The sequence below is a fragment of the Sander vitreus genome, chromosome 3 (assembly GCF_031162955.1).
Source record: "Sander vitreus isolate 19-12246 chromosome 3, sanVit1, whole genome shotgun sequence".
Taxonomy (NCBI): Eukaryota; Metazoa; Chordata; class Actinopteri; order Perciformes; family Percidae; genus Sander; species Sander vitreus.
The window spans coordinates 762,584-790,054 of NC_135857.1; the positions used below are offsets into that span (position 1 = coordinate 762,584).

Here is a 27,471-nt window from a genome sequence, read left to right on the forward strand (position 1 = left end):
ATATGTAACGTATATTTTGGAAGTCTCAACTCCCAGACAGGCTGACAATGTGATAATTAACTGTTTATGACTTAAATAGGATATAGAGAATTTTGTGGATTCATCTTTTAATGCTAGGTTTGATAAAGATATGCAGGGTGTTGCTTTCTGCATATCGATTTTAAACAGTTTTGGATATTTCTGTGTTCTTTTACCTTTACAGGATCTAGCCCGTCATGCTTTTTTTTTTACAATTAGCTTCTCCAACTGGTTGACAAATTATACCTTGAGTGTTTGTGGGTCTGCCTGATGTCTGAGCTGGTGACTCATTATATATGTGGGCACAGGGGATTCCCAACAGTGCAGGGAGGACGATAAGAAAAAATTAAATAAAAAACCTTCCTCCACTCAGCAGCCTTGAGGGGATGTACAGCTCAGTTGACAGCGGGCCAGTGGGGTCGTTGTTGTAACAGGCAGCGAGCGAGACAGACAGAGAGACAGACAGAGAGAGAGAGAGAGAGAGAGAGACACAGAGAGAGAGAGAGACACAGAGAGAGAAAGAGAGAGAGAGAGAGAGAGAGACACACAGAGAGAGAGACACAGAGAGAGACAGAGAGAGAGAGAGAGAGAGAGAGAGAGAAAGACACACACAAAGAGAGAGAGAGAGACACACACAAAGAGAGAGAGAGAGACACAGAGAGAGAGAGAGAGAGAGAGAGAGAGAGACACAGAGAGAGAGAGAGACACAGAGAGAGAAAGAGAGAGAGAGAGAGACACACAAAGAGAGAGAGAGACAGACACACACAAAGAGAGAGAGAGAGAGCGAGAGACAGAGACAGAGAGAGAGAGAGAGAGAGACACAGAGAGAGAGAGAGACACAGAAAGAGAGAGAGAGACAGACACACACAAAGAGAGAGAGAGAGAGCGAGAGACAGAGACAGAGAGAGAGAGAGAGAGAGACACAAAGAGAGAGAGAGACACACAAAGAGAGAGAGAGAGACAGACACACACACACAAAGAGAGAGAGAGAGAGAGAGAGAGAGAGAGAGAGAGAGAGAGAGAGAGAGGAGGGTGGCTGACCAATGCTGAAGGGGTGAAATGTGGTGTAGTGACAGGAATACAGGGTTAACATTGAGAGCCAAGGGTCAGTGTTCAGCTAAATATCTGAGGTTGAACTACAGCTGGCTCTGGCTGTGGAAACTGAAGGGAGTCTGGGTGTGGAACCAGTTGCTGAAGCACAGTTTCCCCTGCCCATCCACAAAACAATGGCACCACAGTTACAGCCCAAAGCATAAAGACCGTATTATGTATTTGAAAATACAGTAGAGTAGAATAGAATGGAATAGAATAGAATGTGCATTACTACTCCAGCAGTGAGCTCAGGAAAAAGAGCAGTCATACAGTGAAGTTACTATGTATGAGCTCAGTATTGTGCTGTTGCATGGCAACAGTTTCCACAGAAATCTTTGCTCAGAAACACTCCTCTTTGGTCTTCACATAACTGCAACGGCAGAAAAATGGGCTGACTGCAGGAATACAAATGGTCTCATGAACCATTTCAGCTTGCAGAGGCTAAAGAGTTCATATTTCCAGAGCAGCCGACAGAAAATGTAACATAAGAGTTTTATTCTATTTCATATTCTAAACAGTTTTTCAGACTATTGTATTAGAGGCTGTAGGCCACTTGATGTTCCTCTGTGATAGAATATGTGCTACTACAGCTTCCATTCAACATGTCCTGAACTGATCAGATAATGGTACTAATTTGATTGCAATCCTGAATATGTCAAACTTTGTGCAAACATCCAGCTTCTCTCTCTAGAATGATTTAAAATGATTTCTACTGCTTCGATGAAAAACCCAATTGAGAGCAAATGATACATGCTAACCGCCGTATTTGTTCACAATGCTCACCCAAATCCATCAAATGAATAATAGTGCTTTGTTCTGTGAAAGTAATTGTTTATTCGCTTTATGCTGATATTAAAAGTAAGAAGAATGGTATCAGTCTTGGCAACAAGGTCCAATCATTTTTCCCAAAATGTGGAACTATTCCTTTTAAAGTTGTCATTGTATCATTATAACATATAGTCCTGTGATGGTCTATCTTTATGGACCTGACATCGTTGACACTGTTCCCATGTTTCATCAGTACATTTTCATAAACCTGGATTGGCTGTTCACCCGTTTAGATTATTTTGTTCGAGGTTTTTCAGTCCCTTATAACCAACAATTTGCAATACATTCAACGCTTCTTGTCTCCGCTCAGTGCTTGTTGCCATTGTCTCTTTACCACATTGTTCTGCTCTGTCTTTAGACCATCAGAGAGATTGTTCCACCTACTACACACACCTCCAGAGAATCCTTCAGGCCTTCTCTACAGTATGCTGAGTTTACATCATTACAACCTGCCTCTCCCAAACCTCAACGTGAAATATGATCAGGTCACGTGATGGACAGTAACGCTGTGATGGCGACTGTCAGTGGCACTCAAGCACTTTACATTTTGCAGCATCATGCCTCCAACTTATCCTCAGAAGTAGCTGAAACATCTATTTTTGCAGCACTATTAAAATGAGAGAACAGAGCAGTGTTGGAATACAGTTTTCATTTGGATAAAATATCTCAACGGTTACTGAGAGATGCTCTTTACAGATGGGGTTTGCAATAAAAAACAGAAGGTCTGAGATACTCATAACATTATTCAATATGATTGAAAATGTCTTAATCTGGAATTACATATTTATTTTAAGGATTTTGGAAGATATTTAGATTTTATTAACATTTTACATTGTATTCATTTCATTTGGTGCGGGGCTTTTTTTTTTGGCTTAGCAGTTTTGAGTTGTTTCAAATTATAACAAAGCCTAAAATATACCAATAATGAAAAGGGTGCAATGTTAAATTGTTAAATTGTTGTAAAGCAGGTATGTGTCAGAGCAGTGTATCCTGGAGTTGGAAGAGATCAGAAGTACAGAGTTGACCTCTTTACTTGTAACACAATGCTGCCGTCTACTGGTCTGGAAAACAAAGTGCATTTTCATACCGAAACAGGCCTTAGAAATAAAACCAGGCTACAGTTTGTTGGTTTGAGAGTGCACATAGAGATGTAAGGTCCTATGTGATGCTGCAGAGCATCTGTAAAGGTTTGACTAGAATACGCAGTGAGGTGGAGTATTTCAAATTATATTATGGCTGAAATATTAAAGGCCTCCTGGGGGAAAAAAGCATAACAACTTTGCTGAAGGGAACGAACAGAGTCAAACCAAGGACACAACTAAGAAAACAATGCAGCTGTAGTCACCAGGTTGCCACCTAGTGTTTCACATTCAACACGGCAACACTGCTATGGCCTATTCAAAAGGCTATATCAAATAATTATCAGTGTTATGCTATATAATGTGAGAAACAAAATTTAAGAATAAAAAAATAGGAAAGAATTAGGACAGAAAGAAAAGGTACAAAACAAATAATTTTATAATCTGTGTTCATGTGTCAAATCAATCTGTACATTTACTCTGCAAATGCATCGTCTTCATGCAAGTCCTCCAACTCGGCATCTCGGCTCCCCTCTTTGCTGACTTTCCTGTGGGGCGACAAACGCTCGCTCATGTTGCTGAAGGTGCCAAGTGAGATTGCAGATAATGGGGGGGAGACTGAACTAAAAATGTAATGGGAGTACATCATGTTCTCAGCAGCTCAGCTCATCACTGCTTATCCACATCAAGAGAGGCAGGGAGGCAGACCCAACGCAGCCAACAACACCTCCTGTGTGTCTTTTTAGTTTAGGTACAGCTTGTTGTTGGGCTTTGTCTGCCTTAAAGAACAACTCGGGGCAATTTTTACGTTAATCTTGATCGCTATACGTATGTATGTGAGTACTGTCGACAGCAAAAAAAAAAAAAACGAGCTGAATCGGTGCTAGCAACACGGAGCTGCTGCAGCTAATGCCCAGAGCTCACATTGCTAAAATGGCAGTTATGGGGGCATAATATAGGGTGACCAGATTTCCCGGAACTAAAACCGGGACACTTTGCGTGTGACCATAGTGCTCGTGCACGCACACGCTTTTTAACGTGAACATGTGCCAGCGCAGGTCAGACATAGACACAGACAGTGACTTCATTATTTGAATCGTAGGCTCCTCATCTAATAACAGTGCTTTTTCCTGTAAAATTAACAAAATTGCAGCAACAGCCTTTCAGTTTAGTGAGAGATTTGTTGAAATTTTTTCTAAAAAAAGTTTTTTTGAAGTGTTATTTTTAATTTATTTATTCCAATAACACCAAAAGAATTAAAATGATTGTGATGGTGAATTTTTATGCACCTATTTCTACTTTTTTTTTTAATCAATGTATGCTGCAAATATCTTTATGTAAAGAGAAACAGATTACAATCCAAATATAAAAAACATAATGGGATATATTGCAGTAAGACTCTCAGACATTCTGTATTACTTTCAACTATTTCTTCTCCTGTAGATCGACTTTACTAATTATATCTGAGTCAGCACACATGTAGCCTAGCATCATTTACTCCTCCCTGCTGTTTTGCGTCTTTTGTTGGGGAATTAACCTCCTTTAATGTGCATATGACAATTATTCACCTCAATGATACATTAATTCATTTTAATTTATTTATAAAGACCCTGGACTGTAATATTTCAGATGTTTGAGCAAGATTTCTGCTCATGTTCAAAACTTTGTGCACATTCAAAATACAGTAAACTGTGTTCTCTGTGATTTAGAGGTCATGATATTTTGAGAAAAATAAAGTGATAATAGGCTATTACAAGAATAAAGTCACTATATTTCAGAAAATAATCCACCATAGCCTGCTGTGCATTACGTGATTGCTCTGCTGATACGGTAGATCTCAGACCTCCTGACAGACTCAGAGCCCCGTTTGGGTCTCTGAATGAGACACATAGTTTAGCCACGGAAGTGGAAAACTGAAACTACTGCAGAAATACACAGAGCACAAACATAACACATCTGCCGCAGCATGTCCACAGCAGAGCACGCCCATAAACCTGAAGCTGTCCTGCATTTTACAGCAAGAGTGGACACTAAGCGACGCACAGGTCTGCTTCAGAGCTCCGTGTGTCAAACTAAATCATTAGTATTGCCCTCCTAAACTTTGTGTTGATGGCATCAATGTATTAGACTGATTTGGCTATGATTCCTCCGAAAACTTCACCTTTCACAGCTTTTCTCACTTAGAGACGGTTGCTAGGTGATAGCAAAGCCCGTCTGCGGAAAGCCGTTCCACTCCCCATTTAGCCCCATTATACCTATTTTGGTTGCAGTTCCACCAGAGTTCCACTGGGGGTGATCACGGTCCAGTGCTAAATGAATGGGACCCTATGGAGCTAGACAGCTAAATTTGTCTCTTTCGCCTGATTGTCGTTGAGAAATCTCAGATTTGATTGTAGTTTTTGCAAGTTCAACATGGATTATAGGTCAAAAGTTGAATGAACGAGTACTTATGTCCTTTTGATTTCTTACAGGTTGAGTCATTGTTGCCCATAACATGCTAGCATTCTGCTAATGAATGCTGATTGGTCAGTGAAGGACTGATTACGATCAGAGATCCCGCTTGACGGCATCCAAAGCAGAACCAGAATGTCAGAGTGAATATTTCAGCGTGGTCTTTAAAACATTAGAAACCTCTTTCTAGCACGTGTATTAACAGGGAGAGTCTAACCTGTCAGCTGTGGTGTATTAACAGAGAGAGTCTAACCTGTCAGCTGTGTTGTATTAACAGGGAGACCCTAACCTGTCAGCTGTGTTGTATTAACAGGGAGAGTCTAACCTGTCAGCTGTGTTGTATTAACAGAGAGAGTCTAACCTGTCAGCTGTGTTGTATTAACAGAGAGAGTCTAACCTGTCAGCCGTGTTGTATTAACAGGGAGAGTCTAACCTGTCAGCTGTGTTGTATTAACAGAGAGAGTCTAACCTGTCAGCTGTGTTGTATTAACAGGGAGAGTCTAACCTGTCAGCTGTGTTGTATTAACAGGGAGAGTCTAACCTGTCAGCTGTGTTGTATTAACAGGGAGACCCTAACCTGTCAGCTGTGTTGTATTAACAGGGAGAGTCTAACCTGTCAGCTGTGTTGTATTAACAGGGAGAGTCTAACCTGTCAGCTGTGTTGTATTAACAGGGAGAGTCTAACCTGTCAGCTGTGTTGTATTAACAGGGAGAGTCTAACCTGTCAGCTGTGTTGTATTAACAGGGAGAGTCTAACCTGTCAGCTGTGTTGTATTAACAGGGAGAGTCTAACCTGTCAGCTGTGTTGTATTAACAGGGACTGCAACCAGTTCAGAAGCTGGAAGTAACGAGAGAGTGGAACTTCTTCCCTTATTAGAAATTCTTTGGTGATAGCAACAAATACAGCATGGTCGGACCCCTACACATTGTTTAAATTCACCTACACTGTTAGCTGCTAGCTGCCGTCTGGGATGAGTGAGTGTGTTCAGCCAGGCTTTAGTAATAATCAGCAAGCAGCAGTTCCTTGTGTTTATTTGTAGCACTAGCCTGGTGCATGTCATCCAGAAAGCCATTCATGCCTTCGCAGCAATGAACTGTAGTTTATTTCTTCCTCAAAAATAGGTAATTGAGCACTGTAGTGGTTATGACCATATCAGTGACTATGTAACTACATGAAAATGGTCCCAATTATGTGTGTGCCTTGTAAAGTAAACTAGTGTTACAGATGGCTAACTGTAGCATCGCGCTGTCTCCTGGGAATTCAGTTGTAGCAGGAAAAGGTAAACAGTAGTGTGCAGATCGGAGCCTAGTGTGTGAAGAGTGAAGAGCGGAGGTGTTCACAAGGGAAGAAGCTTGGAGTAATGTAACTATGGAGAATATAGCAGATATACAACACACGGAAGAGCCTTTTGAGTTTGATGGTCGTCATTATTTATTTGAACCCGAGTATACAGACGATGAACTAGCCTCACAAGAGTTGGAAAGAACGAGACAGACAGAGGGGAAACAGGCAGATGAAGCAGCTGCTCCAAGCGCGAGCTAAAGCTAGGTTTCAGTAACGCTATTACTGTACAAGGCACAGACATAATTCTGCCCGTTTCCATGTAGTTACAAAGTCACATAACCACTACAGTGCTCAATTACCTATTTTAGAGGGGGAATCAACTACAATTTTCGCCGTGATGGCATGAACGGCTTTCTGGAGGACATCCACCAAACCAGCGGGTGCTCGTTGGATTGTTGTCGGCCGCGGCAAGCGAGAAGGGAGGAAGCAGAAGCAAGGACGCCGGCCGGGCCTGCTAGCCCGGCTAAGGAAACTACCACATCGATCGCCACTGCATCGCCTCCTACTCACCAACACCAGATGGATCACACACAAAATGGATAGATAGATAGATAGATAGATAGATAGATAGATAGATAGATAGATAGATAGATAGATAGATAGATAGATAGATATGCTACAAATAAAGAAACTGCTGCGTGATGATTATTACCGAAGCCTGGCTGAACACACTCATCCCAGACTCATCCCAGACGGCAGCTAGCAGCTAACAGGGTAGGTGAATTTAAACAATGTCTGAGTTGAAAACGCATCTTGTTGTCATGTATGGGGCCAGTTCATGTTGCACAGACATTTTAATTGCATTTTGTGTCTGTTAAGAGGCACAAAGGCACTCTTTATCTTATACCCCCATAACTGCCATTTTAGCAATGTGACCTCTGGGCATTAGCTGCAGCAGCTCCATGTTGCTAGCACCGATTCAGCTCGTTTTTTTTGGCTATCGACAGTACTCACATATGTATAGCGATCAAGATTAACGTAAAAATTGCCCGGAGTTCTCCTTTAAATCCTCTTAAAAAGACTGAACAAAACAACTAATGAGGTGTGCTGTGTATGAGCCGTCAGAGGTCAACCTTTTATAAAAATGTACCTTAAGGAAGGATGAACGTGAGGCGAAGACCGAGATAAGCCCCAAGAGCCACTGCAAAAAGGAGATGTAATGTAAGAGTCCAGAATTAGTTTGCAACACAGATCATGAAACACAAGATTTTATTGTAGCAGGATTGTAGTAGTTTAAAAAGGCATGGTCAGACGTTTTGGAAAATAAACCTCTTCTCTTTTTTAGCCAAGAGAAGAGAAGATTGGTACCACTGTCATGGCAAGGAGGGGTGGGGGGTAATAGGACACGTGCCTTTGGTGTGGGAGATCTGGGTTCAATTCCCACTGCGATACATCAACCAATGTGTCCTTGAGCAAGACACTTAACCCCTAGTTGCTCCAGAGGCGTGCAATCTCTGACGTATATAGCAATTGTTAAGTCGCTTTGGATAAAAGCGTCAGCCAAATGACATGTAATAATAGCATAAAGACTGGAAACAGGGGAAAACAGCTAGCTTCATTTCAAGTCCACCAACGAGTCCCTCTAAAGCTCATTGATTAACACTTTATATCTTGTTTAATTTGTAAAATGTGTGGTTTTGCTCTGTGTGAGGTTATGTACCAGACTAAAAACCACAAATTTAGGCCTACTTTTTGACACTTTGCTTTAGAGGTGCTCGCAGGCACACTTTATTTCTTTTGGACAGAGCCAGGCTAGCAGTTTCCCCGTTTCCGGACTTTGTGCTTGGCTAAGCTAACTGGCCGCTGACTGTAGCTTCATATTGAAAGACCAGATGTGAGAGTGGTATCAATCTCTCCTCATCTAACTCCCAGCATCAAAGTGAATAAGTGCATTTCAAGTTTCAGCATTTTTGAATTTTTTAAACCTTAATGATGGTGCCTCCATCAGGAATCTTTTATCATAGTGCGCCCCCATATGGATGATGATTCAATTTAATGCGTTTGGGTCTCCATCCAAAGTATTCAATATAAAATATTGAAATCAGATATTTTGAAATAAATAATTCTGTGAATAAATAGGCAAAATACAGAAAAGTGTTATATTACAATACATCAGCCAAGAAGATCAAATTAAAACACTTTGATCTTCTATTTTAAGCCACTGAGCCAAACTACACCTATTAAACTGGGAAATAATCTTTATTTATAGCCTCCCTTTTTATTCAGGTGCTCAAATGTAGTTGGAAGTTTTGTCCATAAGACCTGCTGCTGTCTAAAGATTTCCATCTCACATGATCTGTATAGATTTGACATGTGTGGGAGCCTGCAGTGCTGTGGTACTGCTGATGGTGGTGGGGCCTGCAGAAGTGTGGAGGAGGATGTAGCTGCAGCTCCACATCTCTTCACATGGAGGTGTAATCACTGTGCCAGCAGCCCCCCACAGACAGGACTGGCTTGTTAATGGAAAACAAAAGCAGCGCAGCCATTACCGCTGCCACAGGGGATTCCATTTACCTTATCAGGGGAGGCCAAATGCTTTCATCTGCCTGAGTGTGCTGCTAATTTCAGAACAAAACTAGATAAACAGAGTATAACAGCTAGTCGGTGTTCCAGTGGTGGAATGTAACGAAGTACAAATACTTCGTTACTGTACTTAAGTACATTTTTCACGTATCTGTACTTTACTTAAGTAGAATCAATAGTGCATACTTTTGACTTTTACTTAGTTACATTTTGCAGCAATTATCTATACTTTCTACTCCACTACATTTCTACAACGTTCCGTTACATTTTCTGATCAGTTTTTCCCCCTGCCAAAACGCCTTCCTGACCGTCACACGTTTGTCTCACCAGCGAAGTTTGGTTGCCATAGATACTGTATATATGGGGCACCGCCGAGCCTTCCTCCTGTGCTCCAGAGACCGGGCGCAGCGCCGCTGACCCTCGGTAATACAGCCTCCGGTAAAAGTGAAAATGTTTGCTTTTTATTATTCCCGTTTTTAAATCATAGTGGCCATCTATTTCTGTCCACAGCGTCGTTCACTTCTCCGCCAGGCTGCGTAAGACGCGTTCATATCTACAGTGGGGCAAAAAAGTATTTAGTCAGCCACCAATTGTGCAAGTTCTCCCACTTAAAAAGATGAGAAAGGCCTGTAATTTTCATCATAGGTACACTTCAACTATGAGAGACAAAATGAGGAAAAAAAAAAAAAATCCAGAAAAATCACATTGTAGGATTTTTAATGAATGTATTTGCAAATTCCTCGGGGAAATAAGTATTTGGTCACCTACAAACAAGCAAGATGTGAGTCTGCTCTCACAGACCTGTAACTTCTTCTTTAAGAGGCTCCTCTGTCCTCCACTCGTTACCTGTATTAATGGCACCTGTTTGAACTTGTTATCAGTATAAAAGACACCTGTCCACAACCTCAAACAGTCACACTCCAAACTCCACTATGTCCAAAACCAAAGAGCTGTCAAAGGACACCAGAAACAAAATTGTAGACCTGCACCAGGCTGGGAAGACTGACAGAATCTGCAATAGGTAAGCAGCTTGGTGTGAAGAAATCAACTGTGGGAGCAATTATACGAAAATGGAAGACATACAAGACCACTAATAATCTCCCTCGATCCGGGGCTCCACACAAGATCTCACCCCGTGAGGTCAAAATGATCACAAGAACGGTGAGCAAAAATCCCAGAACCACACGGGGGGACCTAGTGAATGACCTGCAGAGAGCTGGGACCAAAGTAACAAAGGCTACCATCAGTAACACACTACGCTGCCAGGGACTCAAATCCTGCAGTGCCAGACGTGTCCCCCTGCTTAAGCCAGTACATGTCCAGGCCCGTCTGGAGTTTGCTAGAGAGCATTTGGATGATCCAGAAGAGGATTGGGAGAATGTCATATGGTCAGATGAAACCAAAATATAACTTTTTGGTAAAAACTCAACTCGTTGTGTTTGGAGGGGAAAGAATGCTGAGTTGCATCCAAAGAACACCATACCTACTGTAAAGCATGGGGGTGGAAACATCATGCTTTGGGGCTGTTTTTCTGCAAAGGGACCAGGACGACTGATCCATGTAAAGGAAATGAATGAATGGGGCCATGTATCGTGAGATTTTGAGTGAACACCTCCTTCCATCAGATGAAACGTGGCTGGGTCTTTCAGCATGACAATGATCCCAAACACACCGCCCGGGCAACGAAGGAGTGGCTTCGTAAGAAGCATTTCAAGGTCCTGGAGTGGCCTAGCCAGTCTCCAGATCTCAACTCCATAGAAAATCTTTGGAGGGAGCTGAAAGTCTGTGTTTCCCAGCGACAGCCCCAAAACATCACTGCTCTAGAGGAGATCTGCATGGAGGAATGGGCCAAAATACCAGCAACAGTGTGTGAAAACCTTGTGAAGACTTACAGAAAACGTTTGACCTCTGTCATTGCCAACAAAGGGTATATAACAAAGTATTGAGATGAACTTTTGTTATTGACCAAATACTTATTTTCCACCATAATTTGCAAATAAATTCATTAAAAATCCTACAATGTGATTTTCTGGATTATTTTTCTCATTTTGTCTCTCATAGTTGAAGTGTACCTATGATGAAAATTACAGGCCTCTCTCATATTTTTAAGTGGGAGAACTTGCACAATTGGTGGCTGACTAAATACTTTTTTGCCCCACTGTATATATGGACCTCTTCACATCCGCCTCCCCATTTCCGCTGCTTCACACACTTTATTTGAAGTGAAATAAAAATAAAAAAAACGTCTTAAAATACATATTCCGATTCTAACAACATATTTCCGTTTTTATGCTGGTTAGGATAGGAACGTGTTTTAAAAGCCAGGCCTTGTTTGTGGTAGTGGACAGTATGGATACTGTCGAAGCTCAGCATCAAAATAACTGAACCAGCCCTTTGTAAATCACTGACCAAGGTGCAAATTAACCAAACTTTTTTTTTGGTAATATGCAAATAAAATTGAGAATAAATCGTTATGCAAGTACTTTTACTTTTAATACTTAAAGTACATTTAAAATCAGGTACTTTTACTTAAGTAGGGTTGTCATTGTGGCACTTTAGTACTTCCTCCACCACTGCAGTGCTCAAGATTAAAATTCAGGATATGATGGTAGATCTAACATATTTCATATGTGAGAGACATACTGTATAAAGTATGTTACTGACTGATCTATTTTTATCCAAGCATCTGCTCACTGCTTTGTTGTGTTAGAGGCCTTTAATCGCAGATCAGGATTTGCAGAGTAGGCCACTTACGTAAGAAGACCTCCAGGGGCAGACATGGACCTCTCAGCCCGTCTGCGCAGACAGTCAAAGGGATTACTGAAAGACCGCTTCCTCAGCATGGACTTCACCAGAATCTGCAGTGGACATCAGACAGAGTAGCAATACAAAACGTTTTCCTATCGCCAAGTCTCCACACCAAAGTCGGTATATACACTTTTAAACGTCAATGAAATCCTGATAATTAAACTGCAAACCTTTAATTGGTTAATCTTCAGGTTGTTTTTTTTTTTTAAAATACTATTATACCATCACATATTTTCTTAATTAATCTCCCCTTCATCCATATTGCAATTTCACAACTTTAGAGGAAACATGATCAACTAAATGGCTTTTTGTGTCCATCTATATCTTTGATTGCCCTGTTATTTGTGCATATAATAAAATAAAGCAAAAGGGAAGAAATACACAATAAAATAAGAAATGCACAGGTGGGCTTGTAAAAGAAACCCAACTAACATTGAAATTAAAGAAAGATGCATATACTTGCCACCAATTTACAAAAAGACAATTTTTTTTTAAATTTTTTTTTTTTAAATATATCTAAAAGAAAGTAATACAATTTCCAGACAAGAAATACCATAGATAAAACAAACAAGGAAGAAGACATAAAAACCAGGATTTACAATAACAGGCCTATTATCTGCATGGCTTTCATATACTTTTTGCTGTACTGCACATTGCTGCAGCTCCTCTTTTCACCCTGTGTTCAGGTCTCTGTTTTAGCTACAGAGTGAGAGATTGCACTTCTATCCCATCTTTGTTGGCAGTCGCACATGCTCAGTAGCTAGGTAAGATCACATCAGCTAGCCGTTTGTTTCTACAACTTTGGCCTGTACAAGGCAGGTTTAGCCAGGAGACTTCTCCTAAACGAGGGCGCACTTCTAACTTTGCGTGGAATACCTGCAGAACAGGGACATGGAAGTAGTTCTTTTGTAGATTATGGTGAACTAGTGTGTGTTGCAGCAGTGTTTTGCCATTCAGAACGAGCTAGCATGCCATGCTAGAGCCACCTCATTTCGGCCAGCCCTGCCAGTTTTGACCAGCTCACCCAGAGACTGAAGGCAGGACACATTCAGAAACCGTATCTCACTCAAAACAGCATGGATGGGTATTTTTTGCGTGTGGAAGCACCAGAGACACAAAATAACACCCCTAATCTCAGAAAAAGTGATTTTTTCATAATATGGGCACTTTAAAAACTGGCTAAAGCCAGTTCTATCAAACTGTGTACCTCACAGTTTGACAGTGCAAGAGTTCTACAGTCGTAAAAGGTTGAGATTTCATAAAAGTTAAATGCATTGTCCCGTATGTCTTTAAGACTATTTTAGGACATTTCAAGAAAATGCCTTCAAGCAATTGGCTGAAATAAATGTAAGTATTGGAAATGAGAAATTTTAATTGAAATGCTCAAACCAGCTGTGGTCTTGAAAGTGTAAAATAGTGACTAGTGAGGGAGCAATGTGCGACTCACCACAGTGGAAAGGCTGGGGATGAGTTTAACACTGTTCTGCACCTCCTCCTCAGTGACCTCCACCGCCGTGCAGTGCTCCTCCTCCAGAGGAAGAGGGTCGGAGCCGTTCTCCGTCACCCACACATGGAGCTGGAACAACACAACTCCATTAGGTTAAACAGTAATGCACATCGATCATGATGAACACTCTGTACAGTATGGTTTTATGGGTAATATTAATCAGATGTGGGTGTAAGAGCCATGTTGTATTGTTTACAATTTGTGGTATTTTATTCTCACTGCAAAAGTAAATTGTTTTATGAAATTTAAAATATGTAGTCCAATATACATTATAATGTAGGTAATGTTGTTGAATGTGCTTTGATGTGTGTTTTGCCCTATTAAAAAGACACACTCCACTAGTCTGTCCTGTTATTGGACAATTTTGAGTTGGTTTCTTTAAGTAGAGTTAGAGTAAGTTAGGCTTCAACGGAGCAGGATGTGGAGCAACTCGTTTTCTGACCACTGATTGTGGACTGTATTTTTGGTCAGTTTTTTGATAATCCAGCACAGTGTATGGATACTTATTTTTGTTTATCTTTATCCGTGGAATAAACAGTTTCTCACTTTCTACGAGCCTCGTCCTGTTTGGATAGTCTTGCATGTTGAAGTTGGACATAGTGGTCTACATGAGTCAGAACACTTTACATCCTACAAGAAATGGCAAGGAAGGTTTGCAACAAGCTGCCATTACAGTGGGAATTTGTCTATTCCGCTCACCTTAATTTCAGGGATGGTGATTCTTGTTACAGGGTTTTTATCCAGCATCCTTTTAATGAGCTCCTTCAATTCGCTGCTTATTAAAGGTCTGTGAAAAAAGCAAAATTATTTTAGATTTACTGATTAATACATTTTTGATAGTGGTTCCTGTTACAACCCACGCTCAGGGGGAAGCAACATGGAGGAGAAAAAAAAGAAAGGAAGTGGAATAAACCATTTTAAGTTTTTTTAGGTAAAATATTTCAAAACAAAGCATAAACAAAGTGTTGTGGAGTCACTGCCGGCTGAGAAGGTTCATTTGGAAACGATATAGAAAGATGATGCTAACATTAACAGGCGTGACATTTTTTCAAGGGACCACTTGTTTTTGATAATATGTGAAGTTAGTTACAGCGGCTATCATCATAGGACATACACTAGAACAGAAATACTAAATCAGTGAACAGAGAATAGAAACTGCAGGTGTGTTTGCTGCTTTCATTACAACTACCAATATCTCTTCTTCCACTAACCAACTATCTGCTTATTTACCCACTTTTTTTCCTCTCCAATCAAGAAAAATGTTTTAAAAGCTAGTCTGTAAATAATGTTTAATATTCCCATCTAATTTAACACCCAAAGTGTGATTGCAGATGTGCCAGCTTTTTGCCCTTCCCCAGAGAAATACTACACTAAGATAGTCTTGAACCCATACTGATATAATGTTGCTACATGTCTCCTATTAAAGCCAGATAGATATCTAAATGTCTTTAATATTTGCTTACATCTCTGGATACTCCACAGGTTTGTTCTTGATCTTGCTGTGCAGAGAGACGATGTATTCATCATAAAAAGGGCACTGGAACAGGACAAAGAAAATTAAATGATTAAAATGTTGAAATCAAATGTTGGACTGGCTTTTTATTCTTTAAATGCTTTTTCATTCTTTAATCTTACTTTCCCAAAGACAAAACAGTAGAGTGTGACTCCCATCGCCCACACGTCTAATGCCTGGTAAACAAAACAAACAGTAATTATCAGGGCTGTGTCATCACTGAAAAGCTCTGCGTAGGCGGTTGGACATAATTATTTGATAATTTCTCACAATTAAACACAGTCTGATACGATGAGTCACATTCAAAGCATAGGCCTATGTGACTCAGTGATGACCATTGTCTGTTTTCCATTTGGCCAACAAAAGAATTATCAGTCTTAGCCATAGGCTGTAAAATAGTCATTGGTCTCACCTTCCCGCTGAAGCTCTGCTCATATTCGGTCATCATCTCAGGGGCCATGAAGGCCGGCGTCCCCGCCGTGCTCGACAGCATGGCGTCTGTCCCTTCAAACTCGTTGCTCACACCGAAGTCTGCGATCTTGACGTGGCCGTCGTCCCCCAGCAGCAGATTGGAGGGTTTGATGTCCCTGTGGATGATCTTGTGGTAGTGCACTGTGATAGAAAATGCAAAGAATGCAAACAAGTGAATTGATAGTCTGCTGCTCAGCAGCCACAAGGAAGCGTGGTGCATTTGTGTAATTGTAGCCATATAGCCTTCCATTACAATGTTAATGACAATAAAATACCAGTGATAATGAAATTATCTCTCTGTCTTAAAAAGTTCCATATGTGCAATGTGTCGAATATTAGCTAAGCCATCTACTGTTCAAGTACTAATTTTTCAATTCAACTTTTAGATTTTGAATTCAACTACTTATTCACATAAGTAGTTGCACATATTAATCTCAGTTTTTTTTAATGTAAATTAAGACATTACTTTTAGCTTTTTCAAGGGCACCAAAGTTGAACATTTTCAGATGGTTTTAACACACAAAAAAAGGCATTATGTGTAATAAAAACAAACAAAAAACAAAGGTTACAAGTACAATAGATGTTTAATTTATTATTAAATCATATCTGTAAACTTACAGTACTCTATTCCCAGGACGACGTCTCTGAAGTAAAAGCGAGCCTGCTCCTCTGTGAAAGGGTTGTCTGTAGGCACCTCCATCACCGGACTGACCAACATGACATGGAGAAAAAAGTAAGTAAATATGTATATTATCTCTTAAGGGACAATTTAAATGCCAACACATAAATGCACAAAAACATACCCTTTTGTCATCAACTCGAAGGCTTGAGGACAAATAATTAGAATTGAATGACTCCCCTACTTTGGTGTGACACATAAGTGGCTAAACTCAATTAAAACAGATGAAATAGTCCGTACCCATATGAAGTCCATCTTCATCAGGATCATCAAGCACCTGCAAGACACGTTACATTCAGCTCAAGTCTAGTTGGTGATTAGGACGATAGGAATAATAATTCTAATAGGGCTCGTTCAAAAATGTTGATACTGCTACCAATACTGTGACGTTTATACTGGTAACTAATTTATACTTTTTTTCGATACCAATTTTATAAAACAAAAAGAAATGACATTACACATTACGACCCAAATCTTTTTATTTATTTTTCAGCTCCTACTACGCGAGTTCTTCCTGCATGTCGCTACAACAAGTACTTTACAGACAGCCAATCACCAGCATTACTAGATCTTGGTAGGAGCATACTGCATACTTATTGGCTCACTGACTCTGCTGAGATTTACTCTCAGCACTATTTTTCAAAGTATTGAAATTGGGTATTGAATGACAAGGCATTTTTCGATACTAGACGCCATTTGGTCGGTGCCTAAAAAGTATTGAATTCCGTACCCAGCCCTACTTATAGTACTTTGTGGGTTCTAAAGGCCCTCTATCACCCATGACACACCCACACAGGGGATTTCACTTATTTTAGCTGATCAGAGCTCTTCTCACGACTGTGTGGGACAATTTAACCCTTTATCTTTTTTATTAGAATATATAGTCTGGTGACAACATGTAATTCCCAGTGTAGCTTCATCACTATCAACCTACGCAGAGGCCTAATTAACCACAATAATAATAATAATAATAATAATAATAATAATAACCTGTAGGTGTGTTCTTTTTCATGTATCTTTAGTTGTATTGTTCTGCATTCGTTATATGCAACAAATAGATTTAAAATATGTTGGGGTTTTTTACATCTATGAAAACTTCCCTTTACAGTATTACATACATCCCTTCCCAATATAATTTTTATTACAGAAAATATACAGAAATATGCCAAACTACAGAAGAATATTCCAATCCCAAAGTGCTTTCATGGGACTCACAAACTGCATTTTAAAAATCACTTTTCTGACGGAAATCATTAAACATGCCAAATAAACAGCATATATGTAGAGCAGGTGAGGACTGAATCTTCTGACTGACCTCCACTAGTTTAACAACATTATGATGGTCCAGTTTCTTCAGGATAGCGATCTCCTTGTACACTTTCTCCAGAGGGAACACAGGGTTTGATCCTTGAGGAGGCATACGGCCTGAAATTGCACACAAGGAATTATGGAAACTCATTAGACATTTAACTGTTGTTAGAGATGGATATTGTTTTACTCACGGAAAAATCCACACAGCCTCATCAGCCTCTTTTTTGAAACAACTTTCATTGCCTGAATAAATGAGATAAAGCAAATTATGGTAATGACAAACTGACATTTAAACATGTACAATACTATAAATGCACAATTGATAGGCTTCAACTCACATAGTACTGCTCAGAATCTTCATTATAGGCTAATTTTACCACTCCGTATGAACCCTAGGGTGTAAAAACAACACATTTATAAACAGCTGCATAAATTATTTGTCATGACTTGTGTTCACTGCTCACTGGATGAATGTACAGCAATCACCTTTCCAATCTCATTTTTCAACTTATATTGGTTGAGCTGGACACAGTCCTGCAGAAAATTAAAAAAATAATTCAATCAGTTAAATATCTCATTAATAAACATGTTGAATTAAGTCAAAAATCCAACTCTGATTATAATTTCCGTAGCTCTGGAGTCTCCTCACATCAGCATCTGTGATGGACACACGTTTGGTCTCGATGGTGGGGTGTCGGGCTATGCGGCTCCCTTTCTCCTGCAGTGACATCTTCCTGTCTGAGAATCGGGTGGTCCTCGGAGCACCACTCCTGTAGCCATTAGGTGGTGTCAGGCGGTTGGCGGCCACGTTCATGGCTGCCACCAAGTCGGCCAGCTCACCTTGGTGCTCCGAGTCCAGCTCGGCCTTGCAGTTAGGGTCCCCGCTCATGGTGGTCAGTCCTCGTTCACTCACAGCTGAATGTCCCACAGCTGGATTGGTAAAATCACGAGAGGATGCATCACTGCACTAAAAGGAGTGGAGGCAGAAACGGGGAGACAAGAGATCACCAACACTGTTGAATAAAAAACCATACAGCTGGGTTTGCAAAGATGTGAAACTTGGCCTACTAAGCCAACTTTTTATATTGTAAAATGTATGTTTTTGTCTTGAAAGTATTCAATGTTGTTGTACTGAAGGGCTTCTGGCAGACTCCAAAATCATCTACCAAACAGAAACCTTTTTAATGCAAGAAACTAAATTCATAATTGCTTGATTTTTTTTTAAATTTTTTTTAACCATAGCTTGCCAATGCAGTGATTTTTAGCAGCTCATATCTTAAGAGATGCAGTATCTTTCACGCAAGTTTAAACTCTCTGCAAAGTTTCATACCATACTGCATGAATAAACATCTTTGGCTGGCTGCATAATGGAAAGTCAATATAAAAAAAATGTATGGTATGCTTAAAGGAGAACTCCACTGATTTTACATATCAAAGTGTCTGTTCACAGGTCCTGTGGTGTATTCCAAACCTGGCGAGCCAGATGGTTTGTTACATAGAACTATCTGAGAAGAACAACCTTTGAACCTTTGAACGCTCCACCAAAACAAGTTCCTTCCTGAGACTATTTTGCAGCGGCACCGTGGCTCTGTCAGGCGCTTAGCGCCGCCCAAGACGATTGTGATTGGTTTAAAGAAATGCCAATAAACCAGAGCATGTTTTTCTCCCATCACAGAATGCTGTGTGGACTAGCCAGACCCTCCTGCGCAGCGCTGTGGAGGAAGGTCTGGCAATGCGAGACTGCTCTTCACCAGACGCTGGTTAGCTGGTAGTTCAGACACAAACGCATTACTTCAAGTTTAACAAGATGGATTTCCATGTGATCCCACGCTGTACATCCGGTAAGCCAGAATAGAAAGAAGTGAGCTTACTAGACCTCCTTGCCTTTGCATGAGGCTAGCGGCTCAAAGCTACATTAGCTGCTACTAGCATAATGCACCTGAATCTCCAACTGAACTGTTGGCGGTTGAGCATTTTGGGTAATTTAAGCACCAGGTTTTGGCAAGGAAGAAAATACTTGAAATAAAAAATGTCTCTGATTCTGCGGCATAAATTTTGATCATCTTTATAAACCGCCCATCATAATTCTAATGATGCTAAAGGAGTGCAATGCTAAATGGGTGGAGTACTCCTTTAAGAAAGTAGTTGTCAGTCATGAAAAGTTTGAACATTTATTTAAATACATTACATTTTTTTTTTCCCATTTTAGTTAATGGGCTAAAATATGCAAACATCAACTATAGTTGTATAATAGAAAAACACGTTTCTCTGCACACCCACACAGGTGATTTTAATTACTCTACCTAATTAATCTCCGGGAACCATCACCTTATCGTGGTGGAGAGGTTTGTGTGTCCCTATGAACCGGAGGGCTGTGTTGTCTGGAGCTTTGTGCTCCTGGTAGGGTCTCCCAAGGCAAAGTGGTCTCAGGTGAGGGACCAGACAAAGAATGGTTCAATAATCCTATGAAAAATCGAGGAAGGGATGAAGTGACCCTGCCCGGAGGAAGCCCGGGGCCCCCGTCTGGAGCCAGGCCCAGATGGAGGGCTCGTGAGCGAGCGTCTGCTGGCCAGGTTTGCCACGGAGCCCGGCCGGGCACAGCCCAAAAAAGCTACATGGCGGACATCTCTCCATCCCATGGGCCCACCACCTGTGGGAGGAACCGCTGGGGTTGGGTGCGCTGCCACATGGGTGGCAGTGAAGATCAGGGGCCTCGACGGACCAGACCCGGGCAGCAGAGGCTGGCTCTGGGGACGTGGAATGTCACCTCTCTGTGGGGGAAGGAGCCGGAACTTGTGTGGGAGGTGGAGCGCTACCGGTTAGATCTGGTGGGGCTTACCTCTATGCACAGTCTTGGTTCTGGAACCATACTCCTGGATAGGGGTTGGACTCTTTTCTTCTCCGGAGTTGCCCAGGGTGTGAGGCGCCGGGCGGGTGTGGGGATACTCACAAGCCCCGCTACGTTGGAGTTTAACCCGGTGGACGAGAGGGTCGCCTCCCTACGCCTGCGGGTTGTGGGGGGGAAAACTCTGACTGTTGTTTGTGCATATGCACCAAACAAGAGTTCGGAGTATTCGGCCTTCTTGGAGACCTTGAGTGGAGTCCTGCATGGGGCTCCAGTCGGGGACTCCATAGTTCTGCTGGGGGACTTCAACGCGCACGTGGGTAATGATGGAGACACATGGAGAGGCGTGATTGGGAGGAACGGCCTCCCTGATCTAAACCAGAGTGGTTGTTTGTTGTTGGACTTCTGTGCTAGTCATGGATTGTCTATAACGAACACCATGTTCGAACATAGGGATGCTCATAATTGTACTTGGTACCAGAGCACCCTAGGCCAAAGGTCAATGATCGATTTTATAATCGTTTCATCTGATCTGAGGCCGTATGTTTTGGACACTCGGGTGAAGAGAGGGGCGGAGCTGTCAACCGATCACCATCTGGTAGTGAGTTGGGTCAGGGGGTGGGGGAAGACTCTGGACAGACCTGGTAAGCCCAAACGCGTAGTGCGGGTAAATTGGGAACGTCTGGAGGAGGCCCCTGTCCAACAGACTTTCAACTCACACCTCCGGCGGAGCTTTTCGTGCATCCCTGTAGAGGCTGGGGACATTGAACCCGAGTGGACAATGTTCAAAGTTTCCATTGCTGAAGCTGTGGTGAGGAGCTGTGGTCTTAGGGTCTTAGGTGCCTCAAGGGGCGGTAACCCACGAACACCGTGGTGGACACCGGTGGTCAGGGAAGCCGTCCGACTGAAGAAGGAGTCTTTCCGGGATATGTTATCCCAGACGACTCCGGAGGCAGTTGCAAGGTACCCGAAGGGCCCGAAGGGCTGCAGCCTCTGCCGTGAAAGAGGCAAAGCAGCGTGTGTGGGAGAAGTTCGGAGAAGACATGGAGAAGGACTTTCGGTCGGCACCAAGGTGCTTCTGGAAAACCGTTCGCCACCTCAGGAGGGGGGAAGCGGAGAACCATCCAAGCTGTGTACAGTAAGGATGGGGACGCTGTTGACTTCAACTGAGGAGGTAATAGGGCGGTGGAAGGAGCACTTTGAGGACCTCCTAAATCCGACTAATACGCCCTCTATGGTAGAGGCAGAGCTGGAGGATGAGGGGGGGATTGGCATCAATTTCCCTGGTGGAGGTTGCTGAGGTAGTTAAACAACTCCACAGTGGCAAAGCCCCAGGAATTGATGAGATCCGTCCAGAAATGCTTAAAGCTCTGGGTGTGGAGGGGTTGTCTTGGTTGACACGCCTCTTCAACATTGCGTGGAAGTCTGGGACGGTGCCTAAGGAGTGGCAGACCGGGGTGGTGGTTCCCCTTTTTTAAAAAGGGGGACCAGAGGGTGTGTGCCGATTACAGGGGTATCACACTTCTCAGCCTCCCGGTAAAGTCTACTCCAAGGTGCTGGAAAGGAGGGTTCGGTCGATAGTCGAATCTCAGGTTGAAGAGGAACAATGCGGATTCCGTCCTGGTCGTGGAACAATGGACCAGATCTTTACTCTCGCAAGGATCCTGGAGGGAGCCTGGGAGTATGCCCAACCAGTCTACATGTGTTTTGTGGATCTGGAGAAGGCGTATGACCGGGTGCCCCGGGAGATACTGTGGGAGGTGCTGCGGGAGTACGGGGTGAGGGGTCCCTTCTCAGGGCCATCAATCTCTGTACGACCAAAGCGAGAGCTGTGTCCCGGGATCTTGGCAGTAAGTCGGACTCGTTTCAGGTGAGAGTTGGCCTCCGCCAGGGCTGCGCTTTGTCACCAATCCTGTTTGTAGTATTTATGGACAGGATATCGAGGCGTAGTCGGGGTGGAGAGGGGTTGCAGTTCGGTGGGCTGGGGATCTCATCGCTGCTTTTTGCAGATGATGTGGTCCTGATGGCATCATCGGCCTGTGACCTTCAGCACTCACTGGATCGGTTCGCAGCCGAGTGTGAAGCGGCTGGGATGAGGGTCAGCACCTCTAAATCGGAGGCCATGGTTCTCAGCAGGAAACCGATGGAGTGCCTTCTCCAGGTAGGTAATGAGTCCTTACCCCAAGTGAAGGAGTTCAAGTATCTTGGGGTCTTGTTCGCGAGTGAGGGGACAATGGAGCGGGAGATTGGTCGGAGAATCGGCACAGCAGGTGCGGTATTACATTCAATTTATCGCGCCGTTGTGACAAAAAGAGAGCTGAGCCAGAAGGCAAAGCTCTCAATCTACCGGTCAGTTTTTGTTCCTACCCTCACCTATGGTCATGAAGGCTGGGTCATGACCGAAAGAACAAGATCCAGGGAACAAGCGGCCGAAATGGGTTTCCTCAGGAGGGTAGCTGGCGTCTCGCTTAGAGATAGGGTGAGAAGCTCAGTTATCCGTGAGGAGCTCGGAGTAGAGCCGCTGCTCCTTTGCGTCGAAAGGAGCCAGTTGAGGTGGTTCGGGCATCTGGTAAGGATGCCCCCTGGGCGCCTCCCTAGGGAGGTGTTCCAGGCACGTCCAGCTGGGAGGAGGCCTCGGGGGAGACCCAGGACTAGGTGGAGGGATTATATCTCTAACCTGGCCTGGGAACGCCTCGGGATCCCCCAGTCGGAGCTGGTTAATGTGGCCCGGGAAAGGGAAGTTTGGGGTCCCCTGCTGGAGCTGCTACCCCCGCGACCCGACCCCGGATAAGCGGATGAAGATGGATGGATGGATGGATACCTAATTACACCTAATTAGGCTGCAAATCCCCCTGGTGCAACACAAGTGACGATTGAGGGAGATGTCAATCAAGCCCAGTGTTGTACACACCCACACATTGCTCTCAACAGGTCTAATCAGGCAACTTAAGTGTAGGGGCTTTGATATTTCACCAATAAATCAAACTACCAAACTAACCTTTAGAAATACAGTCAATACATTGTTTTACCACACTATAGAATGTGATAAAAGTGTCTTACTTACCAGCAACATGCATTTAAACATACTCTGGAACTCCTTATATTCTAAACAACATTGAACATATCGTAATAAATGAGCAAAAGACTTGTGCCTGAGTCTCAGTGGACCTTTTTCACAGCACTTGTCATCGCAGGAAAAGCACAGGTGTAACTAATATCATTAATGCTTGCTCGGACAGTGAGCCAATGTGCACCAAACCAAGCCCCTGGAACTGGCTTAACTTCATGGAGGACAGTCTTCATTTATGTAATTAGCAACACCTGTGCTATTTCTGCTATCGCAAGTAAAACTATCTGCTGTAAAAGGTCTGATTTGGGGCTGTATAAAACCCATTGAGTTGAATCAGAATGCTATTAGAAGTCACTTTTACCATTTGTATTCAGCATAATAAAAATAAACTCCTTTATAGGCTATCCCTTCAGTGTTTATGTCTCTTGGCTTCCAAACTGCAGCTTGAAAACTGTCTGTTCTCTTGTCCAGAGATTTGTTTAACAGATGACACAAGCCTCAGAAAAATAATTAAAGGCAACATTAGTTGAGTAGAAAATGATAAATCTTACCCTCTGACAACAGTCTTAGCAGCAGATAAGAGTCAACTCCTTATCAGCACGACTCACCGTTGCCTAAAATACAGTACGGACAACTGAAAAGCTTCTTATGTAACAAGGTAGAAAGCTTTAATAGGCAAGTCAATTAATGATGCTTACACAATGAACAAGACTGTTATGGTATGTACACATATGTTTTAAAGAAAATATGTAAAGCTATAAAACATTTAATTAAAAATGATACACAAGAGTAAATGTCTGCAACGAAAGCCTTAAACTCATTGGAATCCCCTCTAACACTAATACTGACACTAATAAAATACTGTGTAAGATAAGATATATGAGGTGAAATCTTTGCTTTACTCACCCAGTGGAGGGTTCCTGTGTTGGTGGCTGTTGAGGTTAATGTGCATGTTGCTCTCGGGAGGGGAGACTCCTCTGTGTCTCAGTGCAGGACTTTCACTGACGAGCAGCAGCGCTCATCTTTAAGGATTAACTGAGGATGCATATAGCTGAGGCTGAGTTATTCTCAGACACTCTCTCTCACACACACACACACAGTGAATATATAAAACACATGATTGTACTTACAATAATATTAGTTGGTATAGCCTGCTCTGTATTAATCGTATATTTCTGAAATTAATTTCTGAATGATAAATTATAAAATAAGATACATTGAATTCAACCATTAGCTTTTCCTCATGGTGGTTTCTTACCTGCTTTGTTTGTGTCATTTCAAATACTGATTAAAAGGGCTTTTGAAGAAATTATATATTGAATAAATATACAGGCTACATAAATATACATTCTGCTGTAACATATTTGTAGACTGTGTAGGTCTTCGTGTACAACAGACACTATGGATACCACTCCAATCCTAACCTTAAATGAGGCTTTCAATGTACCTTGGAATTTTGACAACATATAGCCTATATACAAGTCCATAGCCTAGTATCATAAAAGACAGTCATGTGACAAAACTGAACTATGTAAATAAGAAATTATTCTAACGGACCAATTGATGGTTAGAGCTTATGACTGCAGACAATGGCACTGTGTTAAAGCCATTGATTGATAGCCTATTACTTTGTAAAAGCAACAAAAAAAATATTTTGAATGAATTTATCAAAACTTCTGCAGCCCATTGTCATCGACACTTTCCCTTAAAGGCATCATATCTATGAAACTATATCTACGAAACCTAACACGTCACTTGTTAAGGTTGTTTATGCCATATGCACTCTAGTCGTGTCGTTTTCTGACCTTGAATGCAGCATTACCAGCTCCCATAGCGCCCCAGCAGGATGCCTCGGGAACAAACAGGTACTAAACTTTGATGAAGCAAAGAGCTTCCAGTGTGGAGGAGTCATCATGTCTCTGCCAGGCCACTTCGGTGCTCTGAGGACCAGAGAGCTGCGAGAGCTGCTGGAAGATGAAGACAAAATCAATGACATTACCAGGTGCAGTGACAAGGTGAGTATCTGACACAGAGACCGACAGGAACATTAAACAAAGAGTCAGATTTCAGGCCAACACAAAAACACAAATAATTTGGATTGCAGACAAAAACTATTTTGCATATATCATGTGGATTATATTTCTTCTTATTCTTCTAGAAAACAAAACTCTCTCTCTGGATTCACTGTTTTGACCAACTATTTCTGGTTTTTCCAGTTTCAGGGGCTGCAGAAGGCTGCAGAGAAGATGCTGGTTTCAAATCAAATAATAGCCAAAGTCGGTCTGTCTCAAAAACCGAAATTTAGAGACGCTAAATTGCTACTTGCAATGAAGTACAAGGAACTGGAAAATATTAGAAGCATTATCCAGGCCAAACACGAACAACTTGGTGAGTTTTAAAATTACATTCTGGATTTCTGCTGTCTTTTTTTATTACCTAGCTGCCTTAACTCTATTGCATATTTTGTTTTACAGCAGAAAAATACAGTGTTCATTATGCTCAGTGGAGTCTGGTGATGAAGATAAATCATGCAGAGGAGGAGTGTGAGGTAAGTATTCCTATCAGTTTGATTTGCATCAGTGTGTGGTGTATTTTCTTTCATAGAAGAGTTTTACAATACAGCTTATATTCAATTAACATGTTAATAATTTGTTTGAACACAGTAGATAATAGGATCAGGGTGATCTTATCATAAAGAAGACATGCAGCAAATAAGAAAAGTGAGCAAGCTAATGTGTTTCTTCTGAAAAGAAACTTCCCATTATGGAGTGTGTCCGATAAATGTGAGACCAGAGTTCATTACCCATTCTTAGAGGTTTGCTACACTTTTTGTTCGTCAGATATTAAATTACATAAAATGTAAGTAATCTGGTTTTTAGTTGGTATACAGTTTATGTATATACTGTATATTCTTACACCATATGGCAAGGCAGTAACACGCCACCACCCCTCTCATAGAAAAGACCTGGAGGACAAGGCAGCATTGAAGACAAGACAAAAACAGACATGTCAGGAGAAACAGCTGGTTGACAGGAAACATGAGCACAAATAATACATCAGTCTAGCTGTTTCACACTTAAGAAAGCCAATATTTCAGGCTATTATAGAAGCAAAGGACAGGTCTAATCTGGTGTCACGTAATATCCTGTGTGTGTGTGTGTGTGTGTGTGTGTGTGTGTGTGTGTGTGTGTGTGTGTGTGTGTGTGTGTGTGTGTGTGTGTGTGTGTGTGTGTTTGAAAACAATGTATATCCCTCGTAATAGATGCTGTTTCAGAGGTTTGCGGAAAGGAAAACACTGCTGGAAGATTTCCTGGATTCCTTTCTCAAGTTGCGGAAACTCCAGCACATTAACATGTTCCTGGTGAAGAAACTCCAGGAAATGATTGAGTTTAAATCAACTCAGAGGCGCGGTGAGATTCTCCCTGACACTCTGCATTTCTCAGCAGAGCAGCTCCATAACTCCTGCCTCCCAGCCTGCGGTCTAACCACATCTGTGGCCTTACCTACATGTTGCTACCCTTCATTCCTGCTGCCCTGCGGCACCCACATGAACACTGCTCACTGTCTACAGCATGTACCGCTTTGTCATGATTACAATAAGTCCATACGTCCAGGAGTGCACGGACGAGGCCCCAAATGGCCAGCAAGACCGGTGCGTCTTCAGCCTCTGGTGCAGCAGAGGAGGCATCAGCAAGCTCCACAATGAAACATCAGCCTCAAATACATGTTTTGCATTTCATCAAAGTTAACAAAGTGAAAATAGTTTCTGGGCAAAGCTTCCATAGCACCAAGCATGAGATCTAGACGTTAATTTGACGTCATAGGACATCATTTTAACAATTTTTGAGTATTTAAGTTCATTCACAACATTAATAAACACTGATGGAGAGAGAAGTTCAGCATATTTTGTAGGATAGGAAAACATTTATAT

At 42.0% G+C, this 27,471-nt stretch overlaps 2 protein-coding genes across 2 annotated transcripts; one reads left to right on the forward strand and one right to left on the reverse strand.

Annotated features, from left to right (window-relative positions):
- Nucleotides 1-2,568: 2,568 nt before the first annotated feature.
- camkk1b (calcium/calmodulin-dependent protein kinase kinase 1, alpha b) lies at nt 2,569-25,435 on the reverse strand. The gene is made up of 18 exons (XM_078245570.1): nt 24,447-25,435; nt 24,092-24,154; nt 18,275-18,592; nt 18,112-18,159; nt 17,964-18,017; nt 17,817-17,868; nt 17,630-17,739; nt 16,555-16,591; nt 16,439-16,460; nt 16,254-16,342; nt 15,577-15,776; nt 15,287-15,340; nt 15,115-15,188; nt 14,351-14,438; nt 13,592-13,720; nt 12,091-12,194; nt 7,904-7,954; nt 2,569-3,565 (listed from the first exon to the last, which is right to left on the reverse strand). The coding sequence occupies exons 3-18, from the start codon at nt 18,512-18,514 to the stop codon at nt 3,493-3,495; spliced, it is 1,425 nt and encodes a 474-aa protein (XP_078101696.1). The 5' UTR covers nt 18,515-18,592; nt 24,092-24,154; nt 24,447-25,435; the 3' UTR covers nt 2,569-3,492.
- Nucleotides 25,409-27,390, forward strand: LOC144514472 (vacuolar protein sorting-associated protein 37D-like). Its single transcript, XM_078245567.1, has 4 exons — nt 25,409-25,555; nt 25,757-25,928; nt 26,015-26,088; nt 26,803-27,390. Exons 1-4 carry the CDS (start codon nt 25,454-25,456, stop codon nt 27,244-27,246), a joined length of 792 nt encoding a protein of 263 aa, XP_078101693.1. The 5' UTR covers nt 25,409-25,453; the 3' UTR covers nt 27,247-27,390.
- Nucleotides 27,391-27,471: the final 81 nt, after the last annotated feature.